We start from the raw sequence: 23,045 nt of genomic DNA on the forward strand, positions 1-23,045 counted from the left end.
CTCATAAACTAGGAATTGTTAACCCTGCGTTTTACAGATGGGGAAACTGAGGCCCCAGGAAACAGCCTGCCATAGGTAGCAAATATAGACACAAACCTAGGTCTATAATTTTTCCAGTACAATGAAGCTGGTTCAGCACTAACACCATTCTCTCATCATTCATTTATAAATTTTCTTTTTTCTTTTCTTTTCTTTTTGAGACAGAGTCTTGCTGGAGTGCAGTGGTGTGATCTCGGCTCACTGAAACCTCTGCCTCCTGGGTTCAAGCAATTCTCCTGCCTCAGCCTCCCAAGTAGCTGGGATTACAGATGCCTGACACCACACCCAGCTGATTTTTGTATTTTTAGTAGAGACGGATTTCGCCACGTTGGCCAGGCTGGTCTTGAACTCCTGGCCTCAAGCGATCCACCCGCCTTGGCCTCCCAAAGTGCTGGGATAACAGGCATGAGCCACCGTGCCCTGCCTCATCATTTGTTTTCATTCCCACCCTGCCCACTTCCAAGATATTAACTGCCAAGGGTACCAGCTTGGAAGGCCAAAGGTGGGACTCTCCTTCTATCCCTGCCATGAACCAGCTATGGGGCCTTAAGCATATCACACTCTGGACCCTGGTCTCCTCATCTGTACAGTAGGAGCTTAGGGCAGATGATCTGGAAAAGGTACTATCCAGGTCTTCAAATCTGCAAGTCTATCCGGGAAAAATATAGCAGCCATACCCCATGACTGCCCCCACACTCCTCATTCCCACAATTGAGACTGAAGCTAAACAAAAAACTGGACGTCAGCTCCAGTTTGATTCGTTTATTGACAAATCAAATGAAAAAAAAATTCACTTAAAAGAAGGGTATGTGATCACAAATGTAGCTAACAGGGGGAACGCATACAGCACCAGGGAGGGAGAGTGAGGCTGGACATACCATCACAGAGAGGAGGAAGAGAAACAATGGCACCGGGAGTGCAGGAAAGAGAGCACCTGCCAAAAATCCCACACCTTCCACTTCTCAGCTATCAATCATTTTTCTGGACAGGGTTAACAGCTAGAAATGGTTTAAGGGCAACATCCAAGTAGTTTGTCTGGAAGATCAGGGAGATGAGGAGTTGCAGCAAATGTGGGTGTAGGATTTTGAAGGATTCTCCAGCTTGAACCTATTACCAGAACCCTTTTCATGGTGAACTGGGAGTCAGGAAGCTTAATCCTGGTCTCAGCTCAGCCATGAACTCGCTGTGTGACTTTGGGTGAATCACTTTCCCTCTGTGATCCTCTTTCCTCTGCTGTAAAACAATCAAGTCGGCAAGTTCTGTACTGGCTCTAGCACTCTGCAATGCCAAGCCTTCTGGCAACCTGGGCTAGACCAGGAGACTGGCTCAGCTTCCAGAGAAATGAAACTACTCAGAAGGCCAGCCAGAGTGACATGGCACTGGCCTTCACCTGGAGCCCACTTCCTTGGCAGTGGCAGCAATTCAGAGGGTGAGTGTACGCGTACACACCTGCGAGGAACTCTCTCACTGCAAGGGTGCTCTCTGCAAAGAATGGCTGTGAGGGAGCCTGGGTTTTGCTCTACACAGAAGGCAGGTTCACATGACTGGGGGGGGTGATACAGATGAAGCAATCACACAATCTGTAGGGTCTGGGATGCAGGGTACAGTGGAGGTGGAAGGAGCAGAGGATGGGGTTGGGAGAGGTTGGGAGGTAGAGCCACGCCAGCACTTCGCCGTGTGCCACTCTCGTTGCAGACGCCCTCCTCGCTTAAAACAGAGGCCGGAGCCCCTGGGTCTAACAGAAGCAGCTCTTCAGGTAGAATTGCCACACTTGGCATCAATATCCTTGATTCCTGTGGGGTCAACACCATCAAAGCAGGGGTCAGGAATTGTCTCCATTGGCTGGAGTCAAATGAGGTAGGCCAACCCATTTCCCTCTTGCCCTTCCCGTGCTGACAAGCCGGTGGCTTGTGGCTGGCCATTCTCCCACTCCATGACACTGTCCTTGAGGCCTGGGAGGATGGCCAGCCCTGCCCTAACAGCTGAGTAGGCCACACCTGGCTTAAGAAAGCTGACTGTGAGGCTAGGAGGCAGCAGCCTCCCCACAGCCTGCCCAGGTTTATGTCAGCTGTGACAGCTCTAAGGGTAAAGGGTCTCCAAAAGAATAGGTTGGAGGGAGGAGCCCTCATTTGGGGTTTCTGTATGGGAAAGGGCTGTGGTTCTAATTCTGAGGCCCACAGCCACAGTTTCATGGCCAAGATAGTAAGATTCTGGGGTGAGTGTATATGCACACCACCACACACCGACATGTGAAGGGGAAAGAGGATACTTGGGGAAAAGACATGGAGCCTGGTATATCCTAGAGGAGCACTCTACTTCCCAGTGTAAAACTGCCAGGGACTCATATCTGACAGCCTTTGGCAAATTCTCCAAGTACCCCAAACTAGGGATGTTTCCATGGGGATGCTGGTCCCTAGTTCAAGGCAATTCAGCAAAGCTTTATGAAGCAACTTCTCTACAAAAGACACAACTGAGGGCTCCCAGTGGACAGAGAGAACTGCTGGGACAGGGGGAGGCCTAGCAGCAGAAACCCAGGGCCCTGGGGCAGGGGGCACACCCACTGTTCCCGCTCACTGCTCCAAGACCTTGAAGGACAGGGGGGTGCCACTCTTGGCAAAGGCCTTCATCAGACTGCTGGGATAGATGCACCCCAGCTTCTCTGGGGTTGGGAAGCCCCATATCCTATAGAGTGACAGGCTCAGACGGTCCCCAATATAGAAGGGACCCACCCATTTGGCACTGCTGCCATTCCTGGGGAGGGACAGCAAAAGCACCTGGTCACCCACATTCCACTCCTTCTCCTGGCTCTCCCGCTTGAAACGCCTGTTCTCGACCTTTTCACTTGCCTTGTCAGCCACCCTCCAATGGAGCTCCAGCAGCTCCCTTACCAGCTGTAGCAGGAAGACGTCCATCTTGAGCCCTTCAATGTTTGCAGAGCTCATCTCCCACCACAGGGGCTCTGTGAGCCTTGACTCACCCCCAGTCAGGACCTTGAATGGTGTGGCGTCAGTGGAGGAGGCCCTAAAGGCCAGGTGCAGCAAGGGCAGGGAGGCCGCCCACTTCTTCCCATGCAGGAAGATGAACTCCTTGAGGGCCCTCTTGAATTCCCAGTAGGCCCCTGAGCTCGTCAGGCAGGGGAACTGGAGGTCCCTACTCAGGGAGGCCACTTGGGCTCCCAGGGCCAGCCCACAGCTCACAAGGACGTGCCGGGCAAATTGGGGCCCCTGGGCTGCCTCCAGCCTCACAGGAACACCCCACCTTGCAAACACATGCTGAAGCAGCACCTGGGCCACAGCCGTGTGTGTGTAGGGCTTCAGGGGGAATGCCTCCACCCACCTGGTGTTCGGGTCCGCCACAATAAGCACATGCTTATGGCCTTCCTCACTTATGGTGACCGGGCCCACCACCTCGATCTGCAGGTTCGACCAGGGGGCGGTCGACCTGAGTGGCCATGGAGACTCAATAACCTTCAACTCGCTGCCTATGAGATTTCGAGGGATGCAGAACAAGCAGCTCCTGCAGTAATCTCTCACATGCTCCTGCATCCCAGGCCACCACCCCAGCAAACGCAACTTCTTGTAGGTCTCTTCGGGCCTCTGGTGGGCCCCCAAGGGAATGTCATGCACAGAGAAAATCAGATCCCTCCGGAGTTGCGTCGGGACTACCCAGACCCTGGGCTTCTTATCTCCCTTGAACATAAGCAGACCACTCTCCTTGTCAAGGCTGAGTGAGTTAAAGGCAGAACTAAACGGTGAGGAGCCGGACAGTTTCTGCCCAGCCTGCAGCCTGGCAATGATATCGGCCAGGGTGCTGTCGCTCAGCTGTAACGCCAGCAAATTGGGCCTCTTGCCCATGGCATGGGGAGTCACTGTAGGGGCTGGCACATCCTTTGGCAAACTCCACCACTGCCCACCCCCCTGGGCACCCTGCTTGGCCAGGGTGTCCACTGTCACAGCAAACAGAGAGCCCCGGTAGGAGGTTCGGTAGATAAACGGAAGGGATGAGAGGCCAGAGGTGAGGGATATAATGTAGGAGAGCAGGCTTGGGTGAGGGAGTGGAGCCCCATCGGAGGACAGGAAGCCCCGAGCCCTCCAGAGGGGCAGGAGCTCCCACAGAAGGCTGAAGATCCAGTTGCAGTGAGTGAGGAAAACTACTGGGAGTGGGGACTGGCCAAAGCGCTCCAGGCCACAGGCCACGGCTGCCAGGTGGGCATAGGTTGGTGTGTAAGGGGAGCAGGAGAAGGAAAGGGAGACAGGGGGACTGGTGGGCGATAGAACATAGAGACCAAAGCCAGCACACCACTCATCCTCACGGTAGAAGCAGTAGCCCGACATGTGGATGCAGACAAACGTGGACAGGTCAGAGAAAGGCGGCAGAACCTGGAAGAAGCGAGGCATGGAAGCCGCAGGGGTCAGCAGGCGATTCTCCCCCAGCAGGCCCTGGAGGAGGGCCAATTCCAGGGCCCTCTTGCCTTTGTCCTGAACCAAGAGGGACCATCGGATCAACCAAGCTTTAGGAAGCCTGCGGCCCTCCCGCGCCTCAGGGTCCACAGTGGTCCGGGAAGCATAGGAAAGGTCCAAGACCACAGGGCTGTCTCCGATGCAGCGGGAAAAATGCTTGAGGGCCCAGGCCACGGCATAGGGGCTGTCTCCCCCTGACTGGGGGCCCTGGCTCTCCTCGTCAGGGAGGAGGGGTTTTGAGGTATAGGCTATGGGGTGCTTCCTCCCTGAGTGCTCCTGATGGAGGATGGCCGTCAGGGCCACATGGCTAACGGTCACCTCCAGGCGGAAGGGTAGCTGGGAGTTGGGGGCCGTCAGGCAGAGGGCAGACACCAGGGCTCGCTTCAGGGCCAGGAAGGCCTCTTCATGCTCCTGGTCCCACTGCCAGTCAGGCTTCTGCTTGAGGAGGCTGTGCAGGGGGCCCACAAGGGCTTCATAGTCAGGGATGGCATCCCTGTGGGAGTCCATGAAGCCCATGAAGAAGGAGAGTGCGGTGAAGTTGCTGGGGATGGTGAGCTGGGCCAAGTGGGCAAGAACCTGCTGGCAGGGAGCCTTTCCATCCCAGGGGATTCCCAGGTAGGGAGAGGCTGCCCCCGGCAGGAGGTCAATGTCCAGGGCCCCATCAGGGGGATCATGAAGGCTGAGGCACCGCAGGATCTCCTCTGAAAGGGATGGGCACTCCACCCTGAACACTGATGCCAGCGAAGAGTCAAGGTCGTCCTCCTCAGCCGCCTTCTGCGTGCCCTGCCCCTGTCTCTGCTCCTCATCCTGCCTCTCCTCCTTCTCTTCCCTGACTTCTTCCATATTCGGCGGACTCTCCAGGGGCCCAGAGTCAGCGTCATCACTCAGCTCAGTGACACTGGCTGAGCTGGGAGGAAGGGTCTTCCACACCTTCAGGAAGTTGCCAATGTCAGTGTCCAACCTACACCAAAACAGATGGAAGAGGGAGGGCAGCCCCATTCTGAGCAATCCTCCAAAGGGAAAGCACCTCTGTGGAAACCCCATTCCAAAGTGTCCTGAGGCTGGGCCAAGTACCAACAACTTTCATGGCATAGGCACAATTGGGCCCCTGCCTATAAACACTTCCTCTACCTCCTGCATGGGCCAGACCCCCAATATTAGAAGTTCATCTGTGCCTTAAAGGCTCATCCAATCAAAACTTCCCTGACCAAGTAACATTTAAACTAGCTGTAAGCCAACGGTTTGGTAAGAGATGACTGGTGGCTTCCAGCCTAACCCAGGATGAGCAATCCTGGAAAAGGTGGGGGAGTGGAGGGGTCACAAAAGCAAAGGAGAGCCTGACAAGGGACTTGTGAGGACACAGCAGACAAACCTCATCCACATCACTTTTTCCAAACTGGCAAGGTGAGACTGGGGGATCTGGCCCCAGGAAGCAGTGCTCTGCCCAGAAGATTCTGACCAAGGTCCCCTGCCGGGCCTAGGGAACTAGCAGATGGGCAGCCGAGGATCCAAGTTACTGCAAACCAGTTCTGCTGGCAACAGCAACGTGACCTTGGAAAAGTCACTTGAGTCACAGATTCCTCATCTATAAAATGAGGACAGTGGTCATTTATGTATAACTCAAGTTGTGTGGATTGAATGAGATAAGAAACATAGAAAAAAATCCTACTTGGTGAATATTCTAGACACAGTTTCCCTTGAATACAAAGAATAAGAGCAAGGCTATTCACTGCAGCCTTGGACCCCAACAGCATATAATGGAAATGGCCAAATGGCCCTCAACAAGAAAACAGAAAAATCTATTGGGTACTCATGTAATGGAATACTATATGACCATTAAACAGAGCTACATAAATTAGCATAGGATCCATCTGAAAAAACTAATAAATCATTGAGTACAAATGCCAGTTTGGAAAGATACATATAGTATTAAAGGATGCATATAGAATGTTAAAACTACATTCTACATATGTGCTTTTATGTCTGTATTAAAACCTAATGTAAGTGGTTTATGAACACATAAACATGGCACAAGTATAAAGACATGAAAAAGTCCGGTCACTCCGATCATTATTACACACTAGATGTTGGCCAACACTAAGGGGAAGTTTCTGATCAGCCCCAGGAGGGCCTGGGAGGCTGGGGAGGCCTGACCCATTACCTGTTTGGCTTCTTCAGAAATTCATCCAAGGTGGGGCCATCACGGCCCAGGGGGTCATCAGGCACCATGAAGAGATTCCCCGCAAAGGTGAAAGGCAGCAAGCTGGGCCCAGAAGGAGAAGAGGCTCAGTCACTGTGAGCCCTTGACCCACCCACACCCTGCTGTCACCTGGCTTCTCCAGGGGGCTGAGACCCACATCCTGGCAGGTGCTGGTGGGCACTACTCCAAGGCCTCTCTTCCTGCCCTAACCTCTCCCATGCCAGGGGCTGCCTGACATCCAAGGGGAAGGAATGGCTCAAGTCTCTGGGGAGCCATCTTACCGATCTTTGACCATCAGTTTCTTGGAATTATTCATCAGGATGTGAATCTGCTCATTGGTAACAATGATGCCATCTGTCTCCTCTGCCAGCTTTACCATGAACCTGCAGGGAGAAGGGGAGTCACTAATGATCCAGTAACTAGCCCCTTTACTTACTGAGTCATCTGGGAAAATGAACTTGCAGCTTCACATTGAGGTGTGTCAGACAAAGGCACTGCCCTTCCTACTCAGAAATCCAGGACCCCCCAGCCCATCCCCTCCTCTATGCGGCCATGTGAGATCACTGATAGGGATCGAGGTCATCCAAGGGTGACCTTGGATGCACACACTCCCAGCTGTATATACAAACACACACCCGTTATACACATAGGCACATACGTACACATGCACAGACACAGAAACTCACATTCATCCACATTCACACATGTATTTTTACTTCTTCCATTTTTGCATCTGTAAAACAGAGACCCCCGTCTCTACTAAAAATACAAAAAATTAGCTGGGCGTGGTGGTGGGCGCCTGTAATCCCAGCTACTCGGGAGGCTGAGGCAGGAGAATGGTGTGAACCTGGGAGGTGGAGCTTGCAGTGAGAGGAGATTGTGCCATTGCACTCCAGCCTGGGCAACAGAGCGAGACTCTGTCCCAAAAAAAAAAAGGCAAAATACCCACCACATGCTGCTGTGAGGATTAAAATGAATGAGATAATGCTTTTAAGTGTCTAGGTAAGTGCCCGCCACACAGCAAACACACACATATTCCATTACAATGCTTCACCAATGCACAATATTCATATACATGCCAAGACATACATACATATATACGCTAACACATATAAGCACACATACCTGAATAAACAAATCCACTTTTCCAAGGATCACCTCTCCTCTAAAGAGGGCTGTGACCAGTAAAGAAAGCAAAGGCTACCTACTTCTCAGTGTTCCCTGAAACTTTCCATTCCTGCTCCCCAGAGCATGCTATTCCACAAGTGCCCAGCAGAGGGACTGTCTGCACAAAAGGCATCTTCCCTCAAACCTACGCCTGAACTTAGAGGTATTTAAAGACTAGGGAGGGGACTAGCTCTACAAGGAGGGATGCGCCAGGCTCTCTGCCCAGCCCTTCCCAGGCCTGGTTGGGTGCCATGTCTTGGGAAAAGTGTGGAGAAACAGAACTTCTCCCTGCCTGGCATGAGAGTTGACTATGTGAAACCAAGATCTCTCTCTGCCCAGCATCAACTCCAACCCAGGACCAGTGACTATGCCAGGGCCTTCCCTGCCCTAAGAGAGGTGGGGGTCACAGGCTTCCCCTGAATACAGTGGTCCTGCAGCCATGCCGAAGAGTGGGCGCTTAGGATTGACAAGCAGGCAAGCATTCAGGGTTTATGCATTCAGGGCTCTCCTTTTTCAGAGCCCTGCCCAGGGCTCCATCCACATCAGCCATGCATAGACCTCCACCAGTGCCAGGGCTCCGAGGGAGGAAAAGACTAAAGCAGTCTGGAGACATGAGCCTCAACCGAAACAGGTACCCAAAACCCTGGGGAACCTCTGATGTTCACAGGTCATGGGGGAAGAATGGCTGTTAGCTAAGGCAGACGGACTCCAGAGTCCCAAAGTCAGGAACAACTCCGGGCTTGGGGAGAACCAACCTCCAGCCCTTTCCTCACTGTGACCATCCCTCTGCCAACAGAGGCCCATGCTCCACCCCACCCTCTGCACGACCTGCACCCCCAACATATTTGCCTCCACTTCCCCAGAGAAGATAGGCCGGACTCCACCTGACACACCAGGCAGGCCCAACTCCCTGAGCCCAGGAGGGCAGGCCTGGGGACCGGCACACCTATAATCGTAGGTGGTGATCTTCTTGCCATTCTCCAGCTGGGAGGGCGTGATTGAAAGCATCTTGAGCGAGTGTAGCTTCGTCAGAAAGTGGCTTTCTGGGGGCAAAAGGCAGAAGACAGAAATGGTCAAGGGAGGGCTAAGTGGAAATGGTCACTCTGGAGTGGTGGAGGGTGGGGGCAGCAAGGCAGAGAGAAGAAAGCCTAGTGACACTGCAGAAGTTGGGCAGGCAGGGGACACCTCACCTCTCACCCTCCGGTTCTTCTTCAGCTGCCACGTGGGTACAAACACAGTGACCTCTCGGTGTCCCCGGTTCCAAAAAAACTGCACTGCCATGGCAATGCCTCGGCAGGAGAAGAAGTGCTGGAGGCCATGCCTGTGGGGTCGTGGGACAAGGAAACACCCTGCCTCACCACTCCTCCCTCAGAGCCAGCCCTGGGGCAGCAAGCAGGCAATGCCAGCACCAAGGACATTAATGATGCCCTCTCCCCTTCCCTCCCTACTCAGACATTCTCTGAGCACCTACTGGGTGCGGGGCACTGCCAGAAACTCTATGTGTGTGTGCACGCATGTGTGTGTGTGTGCATGTGTGTGTGTGCATGTACTTGTGTGTAAGCATGTGTGTAGGGACATTGAGGGCAAGAGGAAGAAGGCAGCCCCTCCACTCAGAGAGCTCAGTCGAGAGCTTAAAGCAAACAAAAATTCCCTGGCCACCGACTGTGTGCTGGGAGTGTGCTCTGCACAGATAACTACTCTATCATGTGGCAAATTAAGTGGCATGCACGTGTTTATGCTAACACCTCTACAGCAGTAAGTGCTGTGCAGGAAGGGCAATCGCTAAGGGCCAGCACGGTCAGGAAAAGCTTCACACCAGAGATCTATGCCGGGCCTTGAAGTTTGGGCTAAAAGTTTAAAAGCTGGCCGGGGAAGGGCATAGACCTTGGCAGTGGACACATCGGAGCCAAAAGGCCAGCTGGACCCCTTGCTGGCTCAGGGACCTTGGGCAGGATTTCCCACCTCTGAGCGTGTTTCAGCATCTATCAGAGAGGGAAACCAGAAACCTGCCCTTGAAGGCTGCGGTGAGGATTCCACGCACACTGCCTGGTATGCAGGAGACATTCAACATGGACCACTTCCCTCCCATTTCTTCCCCATGTCACCCATCAGAAGGATGGGAAGGGATGCCCACATTCTGCCCCCCCGGGATGTCCTGCCCCAGCTCCACAGCATCCCCAGCCCACCCCATGCCCGTGACTACTCACACCATGGCCACGCTGCTGCCATCAATGACCACTCGCCGCAACCCTTGGTTTCCAGGTTCCCCTGACAGGTTCAGCTCGAAGGGTGTATTCAGGGCCTCGTGGTACCTCTGGAAGCTGGTCACTGTGTTGTTCGCTTGCAGGTGGCGAGGCGGCTGCCTTGGGGCCCCCTCCCAAGCCCCCAGGAGCCCCTCCATCTGAAACTGGTGCTTACTGCTGAGGGCCAAGGTGCCGCTGGGCTGGGGACCCTGCCTTCCAGCCTGCCCCTGGCCCTTCGGTAAGGAGGCACTAGCCCTTGATGTAGGTTGGACCTCACTCAGAAGTTTGGCTACATCCAAGGTTGGCCCTGCATCCATGGGCACCTTCTGAGCTGCAGGCGTTTTGGGAGCTCTGGAAACTTTGGGGGTCACAGGTACTTTGGGAGCTGCAGGTGCTTTGGAAGCTGCAGATGCTTTGGAAACTGTAGCTGCAGGCCCGGCTTGAGCTTTGGGTGTTTTGGGACCTGCAGGTGATGTTTTCGCTACAGGCATCTTCTGAGCCTGGGGATTTTTTGGAGTTGTGGGTTCCACTTGAGCTGCCAACACTGGTTGATTCACAACTGTTTTTTGAGCTGTGGCCATCATTTGAGCTGCTGGCTTTGTAGGAGCCGAAGGCACTTTGGGAGCCGCAGGCTCTGTGTGCACTGCCGGCATCATTTGGGATGTAGGCACTTTGGGAGCTGCAGGTGGCACTTGAGTTCTGGGGGGATTTTCAGCTTTGGGCACTGCTGCAGCCATGGGCACTTTGAGAGTTTCAGGCACTGTTTGAGCTCCAGGTACTGACTGATCTGTCAGTCCCCCTTGAGCCATGGGCTTCCCTTGCCATGTTGGCAGCACTGGAGCGGGTCCCTCTTCCAGTCCCTTACAATCCAACTGTATACTCCCTTGATCCCCCGACTCACCTCCAGCCTGTAGTTGGGGTGTAGAGGTCAAGGGTGGCCCTATCTGTGGAAGATCCGAGCTGACTTTGTCTTTTACATCTGAACTCCCAGGGACCACCAATAAACTCGTAACTTTTGGGGGAATCTCTGGCCTTGGGCAATTCTGCAGGGCTGCTTCTCCTCCCAGCCCCCCATCTGGTCTACCAGCTGGGCTTTCTGCACTGGGCAGAGGAGCCAGCTCCTTCTGCTTCCACTCCAGATTTAAGGGCAAAGGATTCTGCCCTGGCAGCTTCAACTGAATGGGGCCCAGAGGCCTCTGCCAGAAGGGGAAATTGAAGCATGCCTGGGACAGGAGCCAGGCCAGATGGAGAGAATGCAGCTCATTGATCCTCCAGAAGGTTGCAGCAATAGCCCCCGGCCACAATGGCCCAAAGGCTGGCCCCGGGGTCCAGGCCTTCCAGGATGGGCACACACCCAGGGCTGATACTGGAGGTTGGAAGAGGAGTTTATCTTCTATCCTCTGGACCTGCTTTTGCTTCAACAAGGCTTGTGTGTGGTTCGTGGAGTCCTGGCTGCTGGTGGCTTGCACTGGCCCTTCCTCTTGAGCACTGTCCATACCACCTTGGCTGTTGGAACCGACCCTGGAGGAAGCCCAAGTTCATTGAAAAGGTGGAAGGCCAGTTTGGTCCCAAACTACTACTATTTCCTTGGGGTAGGGGAGCAGGGGTAGGATCAGAGAAGCCAGGCTCATTCTCCAGAACTTACCGTACCAGCTGGTTTGCTGTCTCCTGCGGTGTACTCTGGGCTGGGATCAGGGACCCAGTGGCTCCTAGGCTAGATAATCTCTTTGAATTTTCTGGGACCCTGTTCTGGAGGGTCCCCATGTCCACAAAGGGTCCAGGACTCTCTCCCACAGACACCAGGGCTGGGGCTTCCTTCTGCTGCTGGGGAGGGCAGATTAGAACCTCCGGATCAGAGTGGGAGTCAGAGATGCCGAAGCGGCTGAGCCACTCGATGATGTCTTCCTTGCCTGCAGCATCCCGCACCAGGCTCAGCAGCAGCTCCTGGACTGCTGGGGGCAGCTGTAGTAGGTCCCCTGCATGCTGGTCACCACGGATCCAAACCAGGGCCCCAAAGGCCCGGGTCACCTCAGCCTCCCAGATCCCCCGGGGTGTCAGCAGAGGGGCAGGGCCCCAGCGCAGCCGCCCCACCAGCTCCTCCAGCCAGTTCTGTGTCATGATGAAAGACTCAGTCAGCCCTCCCACCATCAGGGAGCCAGGGGGGCCAGGCACCAGGTAGGCCAGGGTGCTCCAGCAGAGACAGTCCAGGAAGAGGCCTTGGGCCCCAAGGAAGGCACAGTGCAGGATCGGTGGGTAGCGAACCTCCTTCCACAGCTCCGGGTTGCACAGGCCCTTCAGGTATTCCTGGGCACAGTGGAGAGAACACAATGAAGTCAGCCTGTTAGGGGCCTGTTCTAGGATCTGCCCTCGCCACCCAAAAGGCCAGTCCCTCACTAACCATGTGGCCCCACCACTACCACGCCCCATCCATCATGAGCCAAATGACTCCAGCATGGCCAGCCACTCTTTCCCTGGTCCTGCACCCTCACATACCCATTTCTTTCCAGGGAACACCAACAGAACAGGGAAGCCTGAGAGGGAGGAGGGAAAGAACCCAGGTTGCAGCTCCAAGTCAACCTCAACTGATTAGGTTAATTGTGGGGCATTTATCACCTTCTCAGCATCTCAGTCTCTTCACCGAGAAAAAGGAAGATTGAACTGGATGCTCCTGAGGTCTAGTCCCAGTCTGGCATTCCTGAATAGTGTGACAGCTGGGGGGAAAGTGGCTGCACACTTCTGAGCACCCTCCATAAGCTAGGAACTGATGCAATGTGGGGCAAGTTATTAATCACACAATACGCCTGTCCCCATGCCTGCGGTTCCTCATCTGTAAAATGGGAACAGTAATAGTTCCTGCCTCATTGGGCCACTGTGAAGCTTCAGTGAATTAATATGCAGAAAGTACTGAGGTTGACACCTGGCACAGCCTGTTCCCATTTTGCAGGCTAAGAAGAACTATGCAGCTTGTCCAAGGGCACATAGCTAGAGGCTCTGATACCAGAGTTTTTTCTACCTCCTCTGGCTGACCACAGTGACTACAGGGTAATCATGTGAGATTCGAGCTTCATCCCCCTCCAGAATGCCTCTAGCACAACCTGTACCCCTAATCATAGTAACTGTGTTGCCCAGAGGGGACAGAGGAGGAGATAAGCCACTGGGCCAGTGTCCAGGGGAACCCCTGCACCCACACATACATGCAATAGCTAACCAGAAGGAAGACCTCTGGCTTTCTGGGCAGACCAAGTCCTAGAGGTCAGAGAGCTCACAGGGCACACACTCGCCATCTTTAGCAGTGGCTGGGGTGGGCGAGGTTGGGGTTCCTCCACTCTGGCTGACTTCCATCAGTGTGGTCCCATGAGCTCTCTCTCCGATCAGCCACCCCATGTGGACTTCATATGCCCCCATGCCCCTCCACATCTCCTTTCTTTGACAGTCATCCCTCTCATCCCTCTTCCTGCTTTCCCCTGGCAGTCCCATACTCCATTTTGGATCTCCAACAGCCATCCTGAAGACCACCCAGGTGCCTCTCCTCAGTCCCCGGGCCATCCTTCCCTGCTCAGGCCTACGTGTCCCTCTTCTACCTGGCCAAGGCCACAGACCTGCAACGTCTTCCTCAGAGCCTGAAATACATGTCTAATCCCTTTTCAGTCAGTCCAAAACCAGCTCAAAACCTGATGGACATCCCACGCCAACCCCTCCTATCCCAACCTCATCTGGTCCCACTGCCTAGCAAGGTTAAATCTGAGCAGGTGTGGGCTGTCTCAGACCTTAACAAATATTCCCCACCCCATGCACCCCCATTTCAATGACCTGAAAACAACATGAAACATGGAGAGATGTGCTGGGGAAGAAGATTATGGGAGGCTTCTTTTTCTTTCTGCAGAGAGCTTAGAATAGTTATGGTTCCATCAATTGTTCAATATTTTATTTTATTTTATTTTATTTTATTTATTTTATTTTTTGAGACAGAGTCTCACTCTGTCACCCAGGCTGGAGTACAGTGGCACAATCTTGGCTCACTGCAGCCTCTGCCTCCCAGGTTCAAGCAATTCTCCTGCCTCAGCCTCCTGAGTAGCTGGGACTACAGACATGCACCACCACACCCTGCTAATTTTTGTATTTTTAGTAGAGATGGGGTTTCGCCATGTTGGTCAGGCTGGTCTCGAACTCATGGCCTCATGTGATCCACCCTCCTCGGCCTCCTAAAGTGCTGGGATTACAAGTGTGAGCCACTGTGTCGGGCCCGATATTTTAAAATTAAGAAATATATAGGAACTGTGATAATTTTTAAAATAATAAATCTGAACTGATATTTAGTGAGAGCTTACTATGTGTCAGGCACTTTGCACACATTATCTTATTTATTCCTCTCTCTGCCCTTTAAGGAAACACTATTATCCCCATTTTAGATGAGCAAGGAAGGCCATATGTCCAAGATCACACAGTTAGTAGGCTGGGATACTCAGGCACTCTAGCTCCAGAGTCGGGGGTCTTCACCATGATGCCGTCTATACTGTAGAGGGAGAGAAGATAAGGAAACAACAGGCATTTACAGCCTGAAAATACCTGAACAGCTTTCCTGCCTAAAGCCAACCCAGACCTTCTTCCTCCAAGAGGAGAAAAAGTAGAGAAGAAGAGGCAGGAACAGCTAACAACTAGGTAGAAAGATGATACGGCTGAATAGAAAAGGGCACAGAAAAAGTGCACTGTATTTGTAAGAATATATTGTCCAATACCGGCAGGTCGTTAGTCAACTTGTAAGTTAAATAAAAGCATTTATATGACCTATTTTAATACTATTCTATACTTGTCAAGGTGCTTTATTACTTAACACCTAACTTAGGGTTATCCTTTCTCATAAGTCAGTTATCATTCACTGTCTACTTTCCAGAACCACCCCAATTTACACTGCAGGATACTCAAAAGACTCAGAAAACAACAACAAGAAACTCTGGAATTGGAAGTGAAGGGGAACATGAAAAACCAGGTTCTTTGAGGAGCAGTTAGACCTGGGAGCCCAACCACTCCTAACACACACACACACACGCATAGGCTTGGCAAGTACCTTCCCGCGCACTGGAGGGCTGTTCTCCAGGGAGTACAAAACAAGGTCTTAGGAGTAGAGGTTGATCAGCATAATCAAAGGTGTGAGCACCACACAAAAAACATGGAGGGACTGAGGACGGCCAAAGAATAATGTATACAATGCAAGCTAAATGCAGAGAAACTCATTCTGCCCACTCAGAGATTCACTTGGCAGCCAGACCCTGACCCTCCAGGCCAGAGAAGAGAGGCATACATTCTGGAAAACCTGGCCAGCCCAAGAGCAAAGACTTAAAGATCACAAAACGGGGGTCCCTAACCGACAGCACCTGCAAATCTCTGTACAATCAAGTTCAAAATCAACAAGTCTTGCCCACAGCCTCCACTCCCAATCAGCTTTTTGTCCTTCACTCTTTATCATGCAAGGATTATCATGCTTATGAGAAAAACGTCTAAGGTGAAACACAGGGACCAAACCATACAGGGAAAAAAAAAAAGCAACCTGAAAGAAGAGAAACCAGGTGGAGAGAAGAAAACTTCAAAAAGCTTACTGTCATTTCTCTCCTCAGAGAGATAACAGAGAATATGGTACACACTAAACAAGAATAGAATACATAAGTTTCAAATTTTATTTAAAAAGCATAGGATACTGCTTTTTAACAGACAGAATATAAGTGACTTCTAGACGTTAAAAATTTGATCGCAGAAATGAAAGACCCAAGAAAAGGCTTCAAAGATAAAAATAAGGAAATCTTCAGAAAGCAGAACAAGAAGTTGATAAAGAGGAGAAAACATAAGAAAAGTAGAAGACTTCCAGAAAGAGAGGACAGAGACAGCACAGGAGAGGAAATCATCCACTAAATATTTCCCCCACATTTTCCGGATCTGAGGAACATGAGTGTCCAGATAGAAGGCCCCCTAAGTACAACAAGAGTGCCTGACAATGGAGGAAAACAGACCCACACAAAGGGGCCTCACTGGGAGACTTCAGAACACCGGGGAAAACTGACAACTTCCAGAGCGAAAAAAACATCTCACGCAAATGACCAGGGACCAGAATAGCTTCAGGCTCCTCCAAATGGAGCACAACCCTCACATTTCTGAAGGAAAATAATTTTCCTTTTATAATTCGATATCAGCCAAGCTATCAATCAAGTATCCTTTGGCTATGCAACGTAGACATGCAACCTCAGCATTTCTCCTCCTGTAAAACCTTTCCCAGGAAGCCACTGGAGAGCAGTTTTCCAGCAAACCAAATAGGAAAGAAGCAAAGACCATCTCCAGGATGACGGTGAAGAGAAATCTCAGAATTCATTCATCCATTTGAGAAATCATTCTTCACTACATGCCAGGCACTGTTTTAGGGTGACAATGGTCATTACACAGGACAACTAGTTCAGATTGGAGGGTATGACTCAAGAAACAGGCATGTTGAAAGCAGGCATGTTGAAAGCAGGCATCTGCATACACTTTGCTGCTGCACCATCTTTTTAACTTGAGGCTACAGATGGATGTGTTCCATCCACCCAAGAAAGAAAAAGTTTCAAGGTCCAGGACATGAGTATTTAGCAAAGAAAAAAGGCAAAGGATGCCAAGAACGACAGCTGTGTCAGCCTGGAAAGCAACTGACCAGACAGGAGAGATGGCGCCAAGAAAAAATTTAGAACCAAAAGAACACCTTGAACTGATAGACTGACCTTGTAGAAAACTGTACTGAGAAACTACTGGAAGTGGTAAGAATTAACAATAGGTACAAAGAAAGGCAAATTGAAAAACGAGGAGTACTTAACCTCAATGACCTCAGTGAAACCAAAAAGTAAGAAGGAAAACAAAATCATAGTACACTTCAGTGCTTCAATGTGAACGCTATGTGCACAGGCATAATGAGGCAATGCTAAATGTAGATTTAGCAGATAATTGAAACAGAACTGTCTTGAGAAAAGGGATTGGCAGGGAAAGGGAGCTAAATCCTCACATACAATAATGGGACCAAAAAAGATAACACCAAAAATTGATTAATTAAAAGACAACAGTGTCTACATATTCTTTTAGAACTGTGGAGATGCATAAATGCCAGAGCAAATACTGTCAATGGGGATGGTTGTTGAAGGAGGAATTGGGAGGGTCAGGGCAGGGAACCACTGTGTGCTCTTCTAAGCCTTTTGGTAATAAATTGGACTTTCCAAATGTGTATTACTTTGATAAAAGAAAATTTAAGTTTAAAGAAAAAGAAGCATTCAGTGCCCAAACACAAGTAGGTGTCCTGGTAAATGTTTAACAATCAGCTGGGGGTGGGGGGTAACCTTGATTTGTCACTGTTGCCAATTTTTGTGGCATAAATACTCCCACCATGGCTGTAAATACTCCTCCACTCACTTGCACAATTCCCGAAATTTTAACAGTGGGTCCATAGGAGCCAACTGCAGGCACTGACCACAACCAACTCTCAGGGTACTTCTCACAGTTAGTGTGCAGCAAAGATAGTTCAACTTCCATCTGACAGCCAAGCCAGATGTCAGCAGGCCACACCCTGTCCCAGAGCTCCAGAACCCAGTCTCCAGAAGGTACTCTTGCCCACTACCACTGCCTTTAGGCTCCCTCCCCATCACCTCCCGCGGAGGTCACCTCTCTTCTCTGCCACCCACCCCATTCTCACCTCATTGCCAAAGGGCAGAAGGGCGGAGCAGGGCTTGTCCTGGGCCTCTTCTGATCATTACTAAAACCTGCCTCCCCACTCACTGATTTCACCTCAGAGAGCCCTCCCCAGTGTTTGTTTTGCTGCCTGGGAATGTGTTTCACAGTAATGTCTTCAATGTTTTTTAATCCCACCAAACAAAACAATTTAAAGCACTCAAGTTTTACAGAGATTTTCCTGAGAAACCAACCACGTAGAAACACACTCAGGCCCTTCTCCAGATGAGCCTGTATCCTCAATCCCTCCTCCCCTTAGACCCCAGCAAGCCACCCTCACCATCAGCCCTCCCAGCATCCTGCAACCTGTGGTCTCCCAGAGTCCTCTCTGCCTGTTGGCCTATGTTCAGTAGGCCATTAGCAAAGTGCATAATTCTGAGTCCCTACAGCTGAGATTGGGGCCAGCCACACTACCTCCCTATGAGAACCACAAGAGATCCTTACACTTGGGAAATGTTCATGTGTCAGATCGCTGGACCTTAGATAGCATTTAATCCAAGACTTCCACTTTACAAACAGGGAGATCGAGACTCAGAGAGGGAAAAGGACTTGCTCAAAGTTATGCAGCTAGTTAAAAACAATAGTAGCTAACATCTATACTCTATAGCTCTCCACGTTTTATGAAAGTACTGTAACATGCATGATTTCCGCAGACTGTCACAACCTCTTCATGAACCAGGTATTATTATAGTCTGTTCCACAGATAAGGGAAATGGCTCAAGAGAGGATAAATTATTTGATCTGGTCACCCAGTTAACAGGTAGCAAACCCCAGTCTCATACTCTCCTCACCATACCCTTCCTATGTTGGTTGTAACTTGGTGACAGCATATCAAACCCAGATCCCCTAACCCCTGAGACAGAACTTTATCCCCCCCACCTTCCCTTCGTCCTCCTCCAAATTGCCGACAAAGTTTCCTTTCTGCTCATTGTGTACAATAAGTCAGGGAGCTACCCAGAATCCCCACATGCTGGGTTCCCACTTTTCAACAATGCATTTCCCAAAGGGAAGACAAAAGGAAGTGGAGGAACAGGGCTAGGAATCAAGGGAGCCACTGACTCCATTAGCAGGGCCTAGAGTGGGAGTCTGAGGTGTGAGATCTGTGGCCTGAAGAACCCTGAAGCAGCAGAGGGAGACGGAGCAGGTAGGCCTGGAGAAGCCAATCCAGGATTTGAGCAAGGAGGGGGTTGTGGGGCACCTCCGAAAGTGTGAGTCCTGGCCTAGAACAGTGTTTCATGCCTGTAATCCCAGCACTTTGGGAGGCCAAGACGGGTGGATCACCTGAAGTCAAGAGTTCAAGACCAGCCTGGCCAACATGGTGAAATCTCATCTCTACTAAAATACAAAAATTAGCTGGGGATGGTGGCAGGTGCCTGTAATCCCAGCTACTCGGGAGGCTGAGGCAGGAGAATCACTTGAACACGAGAGGTGGAGGTAGAGGTTGCAGTGAGCCAAAACCACACCATTGCACTCCAGCCTGAGCAACAGAGTGAAACTCTATCTGAAAGAAAGAAAGGAAAGAAAGGAAAGGAAGGAAGGAAGGAAGGAAAAGAAAGAAAGAAAGAAAGAAAGGAAGGAAGGAAAAGAAAGAAAGAAAGAAAGAAAGAAAGAAAGAAAGAAAGAAAGAAAGAAAGAAAGAAAGAAAGAAAGAAAGGAAGGAAGGAAGAAAAGAGGGAGGAAGGGAGGGAGGGAGGAAGGAAGGAAGGAAGGAAGGAAGGAAGGAAGGAAGGAAGGAAGGAAAAGAAAGAGAAAAAGAAAGTGCGGGTCCCCTAAGAGGGTGAGCTGCTGCCTTTCAAAGTAACAAAAAGATTAAGAACCCAAAGAACCCAAAACACTCCTCTTGTTATCGTACCCTACACAGGCTTCTGAAACATCTTCCTCTCAAGGCCTCCTGCACATCTGTTCTCTGGGAAGACACCCACCCTGAACTTCCCTCTCTTAGCACCTCTGTCAAAAGTGGAAAAACTGCTGACCCAGCAGCTGCACAGAGGGGTTGAGGGAGGAACTTCCCAGCCTGCATGCCTACCAGCCTGGCTAGCCAAGTTCTGGGCCTCTCTACCCAAGGCCTTGACCAATTAAGATATAGGTATAGAGCCAGCTGCAGTAGGTGTGTGTGTTGAAGGGGAAGGTGGTGGTGGCCTGGGGCAGAGGGAGACTGTCGCATTTCTACAAAGAAGTAAGATAAAGGAATCTAAGGGAAGAGGTAAACCTTGGGGGACGGGGGAATCTAACAGGCCCAAGGGGAGGAAAAGCTTGTGAGAGAAGCCAGGGAGATTGCCAGAGAAGCGCGCTGTGATCTGGCCTGTCCAAGATCCAGCCCCACATAGCAAGCCCTTTCATCTGAAAGCCCACAGCCCTCGCCAGATTCCCACCCATCTCCAAGGGCTGGGAATCTGGGAAGAGGGCTGCACCCCACTCAGGACCCCTGCAAGAGGCTAAGTGGCATCAAGAGTGTGGAGTAAGGAGCCCAGAGCCCTGGCTTCTGGTACAACCCCCACCACCTCACCTACCTGACTCTGAGCACTCAGCCAGACCCCTTACCCTCTCTGGCCACCAGTACCTCATCTGTAAAATGCCAGTATCACTCTAGAAGGATCTCTAAAGGCCCCTCCAGTCCTAGTACTCAGAGGCTCCAAGGGGCCACCCAGGATTTAATGAGACTTAAGAGGAGACAGAAGGACCTGGGCCTTTCAGTCCTGGTGGAGAACAAAGAGGTGTGTTGCAGAGGCCACAGAAATACAGCGCCTTGAGTTGCTGCCCAGATGGAAAAGTGGGGCTGCGGATGCTGGGGTCCTAGCCAGGGAAGTCTCATGGTGGGACACACACCGAGGAGGTGCTCTCAGTGCACTTGAGGGACAGAGGTGACACGTAGGGAAGGGGTGGGGCAGGAAAGGAAGGAACCAGAGGTAAAGAGAGGGTATGGAAGGAGCGCAGGCTGATCTGGCGAGGCAGGAGGAAGGCCCAGTACCTGCCCGCCACACTGCCAAATCCAGGCGGGTGCAGGGTGGGTGGTGCCTCTGAGGACCACCACTTCCCCAGGGGAAGGGGAGAGAGTGATCTGGCTGAAAGAGACGGGTGGGGGTGGGGAGAAGCTGTTTACCTTGGCTTTGCCCATGTTCTCTCGGGGCCCCTCGAGCTGTAGCCAGAAGTAGGGGGTGTCCGGGCGGCTCTGGAAGGCGTTCAGCTTGACCCTAAAGATGCGCTGCACTTGCAGCCGCTGCCGCTGCACACGAGACTTCGATTTTGTCTGCACCATGAACCATTCCTGCGCCGGAGGATCGCCCCCAGACAGGAGCATGGCTGCCCCGCCTGCTCCTGGAACTAACGAGACGACAGTGTCACCCGGGTCTCGGCGCGTCAGGCGCCCCAGCCCCCAGTCCCAGGCTCCTAAGCCACGCCCCCTCCTCCCGCGGCGCGCCCCCCGCACGGCCTCCTTCCTCCCGGCTGCCGGACCCACCCGGCACGGCTCGGGCGCCCGCCCTCTGGAGCTTGGTCCCCTTCGACCGCCGCTCCCGCGACGAGCTCTTCCTGCCCGGGGTTGTAGGAGGGGTGGGACCGGTCGGGCTCCTGCCGCCCTTCCCTCCGCCCCCAGCCTTCCCCCTCCAGCACTCCGCCAGCCCCTCCTGGATCAACTCTGTCTCCGTCTGCTGGATAGCTTAAAGGGGCGCGGAGAAGAGGGAGGGGGAGCCGGGGCGGGGAGGAGGGGGCAGGGAGGGTCCCGGAGGCCCCTGCCTTCCACCCAAGTTTTGGGCCCACAGCCAGAATCCAGGGGTCAAAGTTAGTTTCCTTCCACGTTCCCCTCTTGCTAGTGGAAGGACGGGGGAAGAGGAAGGAGGGGAAGATTGGTTTCCGGGACCCTTTTTTGAGATTTGGAACAAGGGCCTCTCCCTTTTACCCTCACCTTCTCCCCCGAACCCCCAACCGCCTCTCCCAGGCGTCCCAAGAGAACGGGGACCTCGGCCACTCCTTCCCTGGGAGGAAAGGGTTAAGGTAGAGTAGGGTGGGGAGCCCAGGGAGGCCGGGGCCTAAGGAAACTCTGGGCTGGAGACCAAGCAGGAAGGAAAGGGTAACAGCACTGACTCCCCACCCCCCCACTGAAGTCTAGGGACAGCCTGGAGCTGGCAGGCAGCCCAGACCCTCCTGAAGCCCCCCAGGGCTGGAGGGGCAGGAAAGCTGCCAGAGTTTTCAGACTTGAGTTGTTTATGAAAGCCCTTTTTAGCACGTTTGAGTTATGCTGTGAGGGGAAGGAGATAGAGGGTCTAGGCAGTAATGTAACCTCCGAGGTCTCCTGCAACACCTGACCAGCCAGCCAATTGGCATGAGTGCTCTGGGAGTAGCCCTGGGCTAGGGGGCCACCTTCAACACCCAGGCTCTGGTCACATCCCCAGCACAAAGAACACCTTATACAGCCCTAGGCCTGAACAGAACCTGGCCCTATGGAGGGCAAGGCCTATGTTTCAGCCTCAGTGACCTTATTTTCCAGATTAAAACGAAGAGCCACAGTCTGATAGACACAAGTATACCTATGGGGTCAAAAGGCATCAGACTTTAAATTAGGCCTGCCCTGGAACATCTGGGCTGCAGGGTCATCATATGTTTGTGTGCAGGCAAGAGAGCAGGAGCACCTCACTGCAAGGAAGGGACCCAACTGGGGGCAGGGAGGGGCTCATGCTACTCCTGGTCTGGATTGGACTCGGCCCACCACACCCCGCTTCATCCCACACACCTGATTCTTCTCCCTAGATCGGAATCCAGAAAAGGAAAAAGTCATCTGTGTTACTTCTGGCTCCAAAGCCTTCTGCTCCGTCCTGCCTGGTCCCCCTGCCCTGCCCCTCTACAGTACCTTGAAGCAGAAGGCCTTTGGGGTGAATCTCCATCTCTGGCCCTCTTTCCACCTCTGACTGCTCTCCTTTTATCAAAAAAGGCTCCTGCCTTATTGTGCTTCAGTTTCTGTTACAAAGCAAGGTGAGAGTTACATACCCCTCTTCCCTGCACTTCCCCTGAATGAATACTTAACTCTTGTTGCCCTCCTCTATCTGATCGTGAACCCCAAGCATGGTGGCCATCTTCATGGAGAACTCCTGGGTTTAATTCTATGTTTAAAGAGGCCATGTTGAGGGTCAGAAGAGATCAAGCTTAGGAGTCAAGTTATGTATAAATGGACAAAAGCAACCAATTTATTTAAACTCTTGCATCCCTGTT

At 52.1% G+C, this 23,045-nt stretch overlaps 1 protein-coding gene across 1 annotated transcript; it reads right to left on the reverse strand.

Annotated features, from left to right (window-relative positions):
• Positions 1-786: 786 nt before the first annotated feature.
• On the reverse strand, positions 787-21,598 carry NYNRIN (NYN domain and retroviral integrase containing). Its single transcript, XM_011930721.1, has 9 exons — positions 21,301-21,598; positions 20,944-21,158; positions 11,755-12,413; positions 10,074-11,630; positions 9,057-9,187; positions 8,813-8,909; positions 6,981-7,082; positions 6,661-6,762; positions 787-5,460 (listed from the first exon to the last, which is right to left on the reverse strand). Exons 2-9 carry the CDS (start codon positions 21,139-21,141, stop codon positions 2,610-2,612), a joined length of 5,697 nt encoding a protein of 1,898 aa, XP_011786111.1. The 5' UTR covers positions 21,142-21,158; positions 21,301-21,598; the 3' UTR covers positions 787-2,609.
• Between the last annotated feature and the right edge of the window lie 1,447 nt (positions 21,599-23,045).

Source organism: Colobus angolensis, unplaced genomic scaffold, assembly GCF_000951035.1.
Source record: "Colobus angolensis palliatus isolate OR3802 unplaced genomic scaffold, Cang.pa_1.0 Scaffold88, whole genome shotgun sequence".
NCBI classification, from domain to species: Eukaryota; Metazoa; Chordata; class Mammalia; order Primates; family Cercopithecidae; genus Colobus; species Colobus angolensis.

Excerpts from the sequence above, each read along its gene's own strand:
- NYNRIN (XM_011930721.1), bottom strand. The coding sequence starts at position 21,141 with ATGCTCCTGTCTGGGGGCGATCCTCCGGCGCAGGAATGGTTCATGGTG. Across the intron at positions 12,414-20,943 it reads AGAACATGGGCAAAGCCAAG|GAATACCTGAAGGGCCTGTG; the intron begins GTAAACAGCTTC and ends CACTGTGCCCAG. Across the intron at positions 5,461-6,660 it reads TTTCTGAAGAAGCCAAACAG|GTTGGACACTGACATTGGCA; the intron begins GTAATGGGTCAG and ends GTTTTGGTGTAG.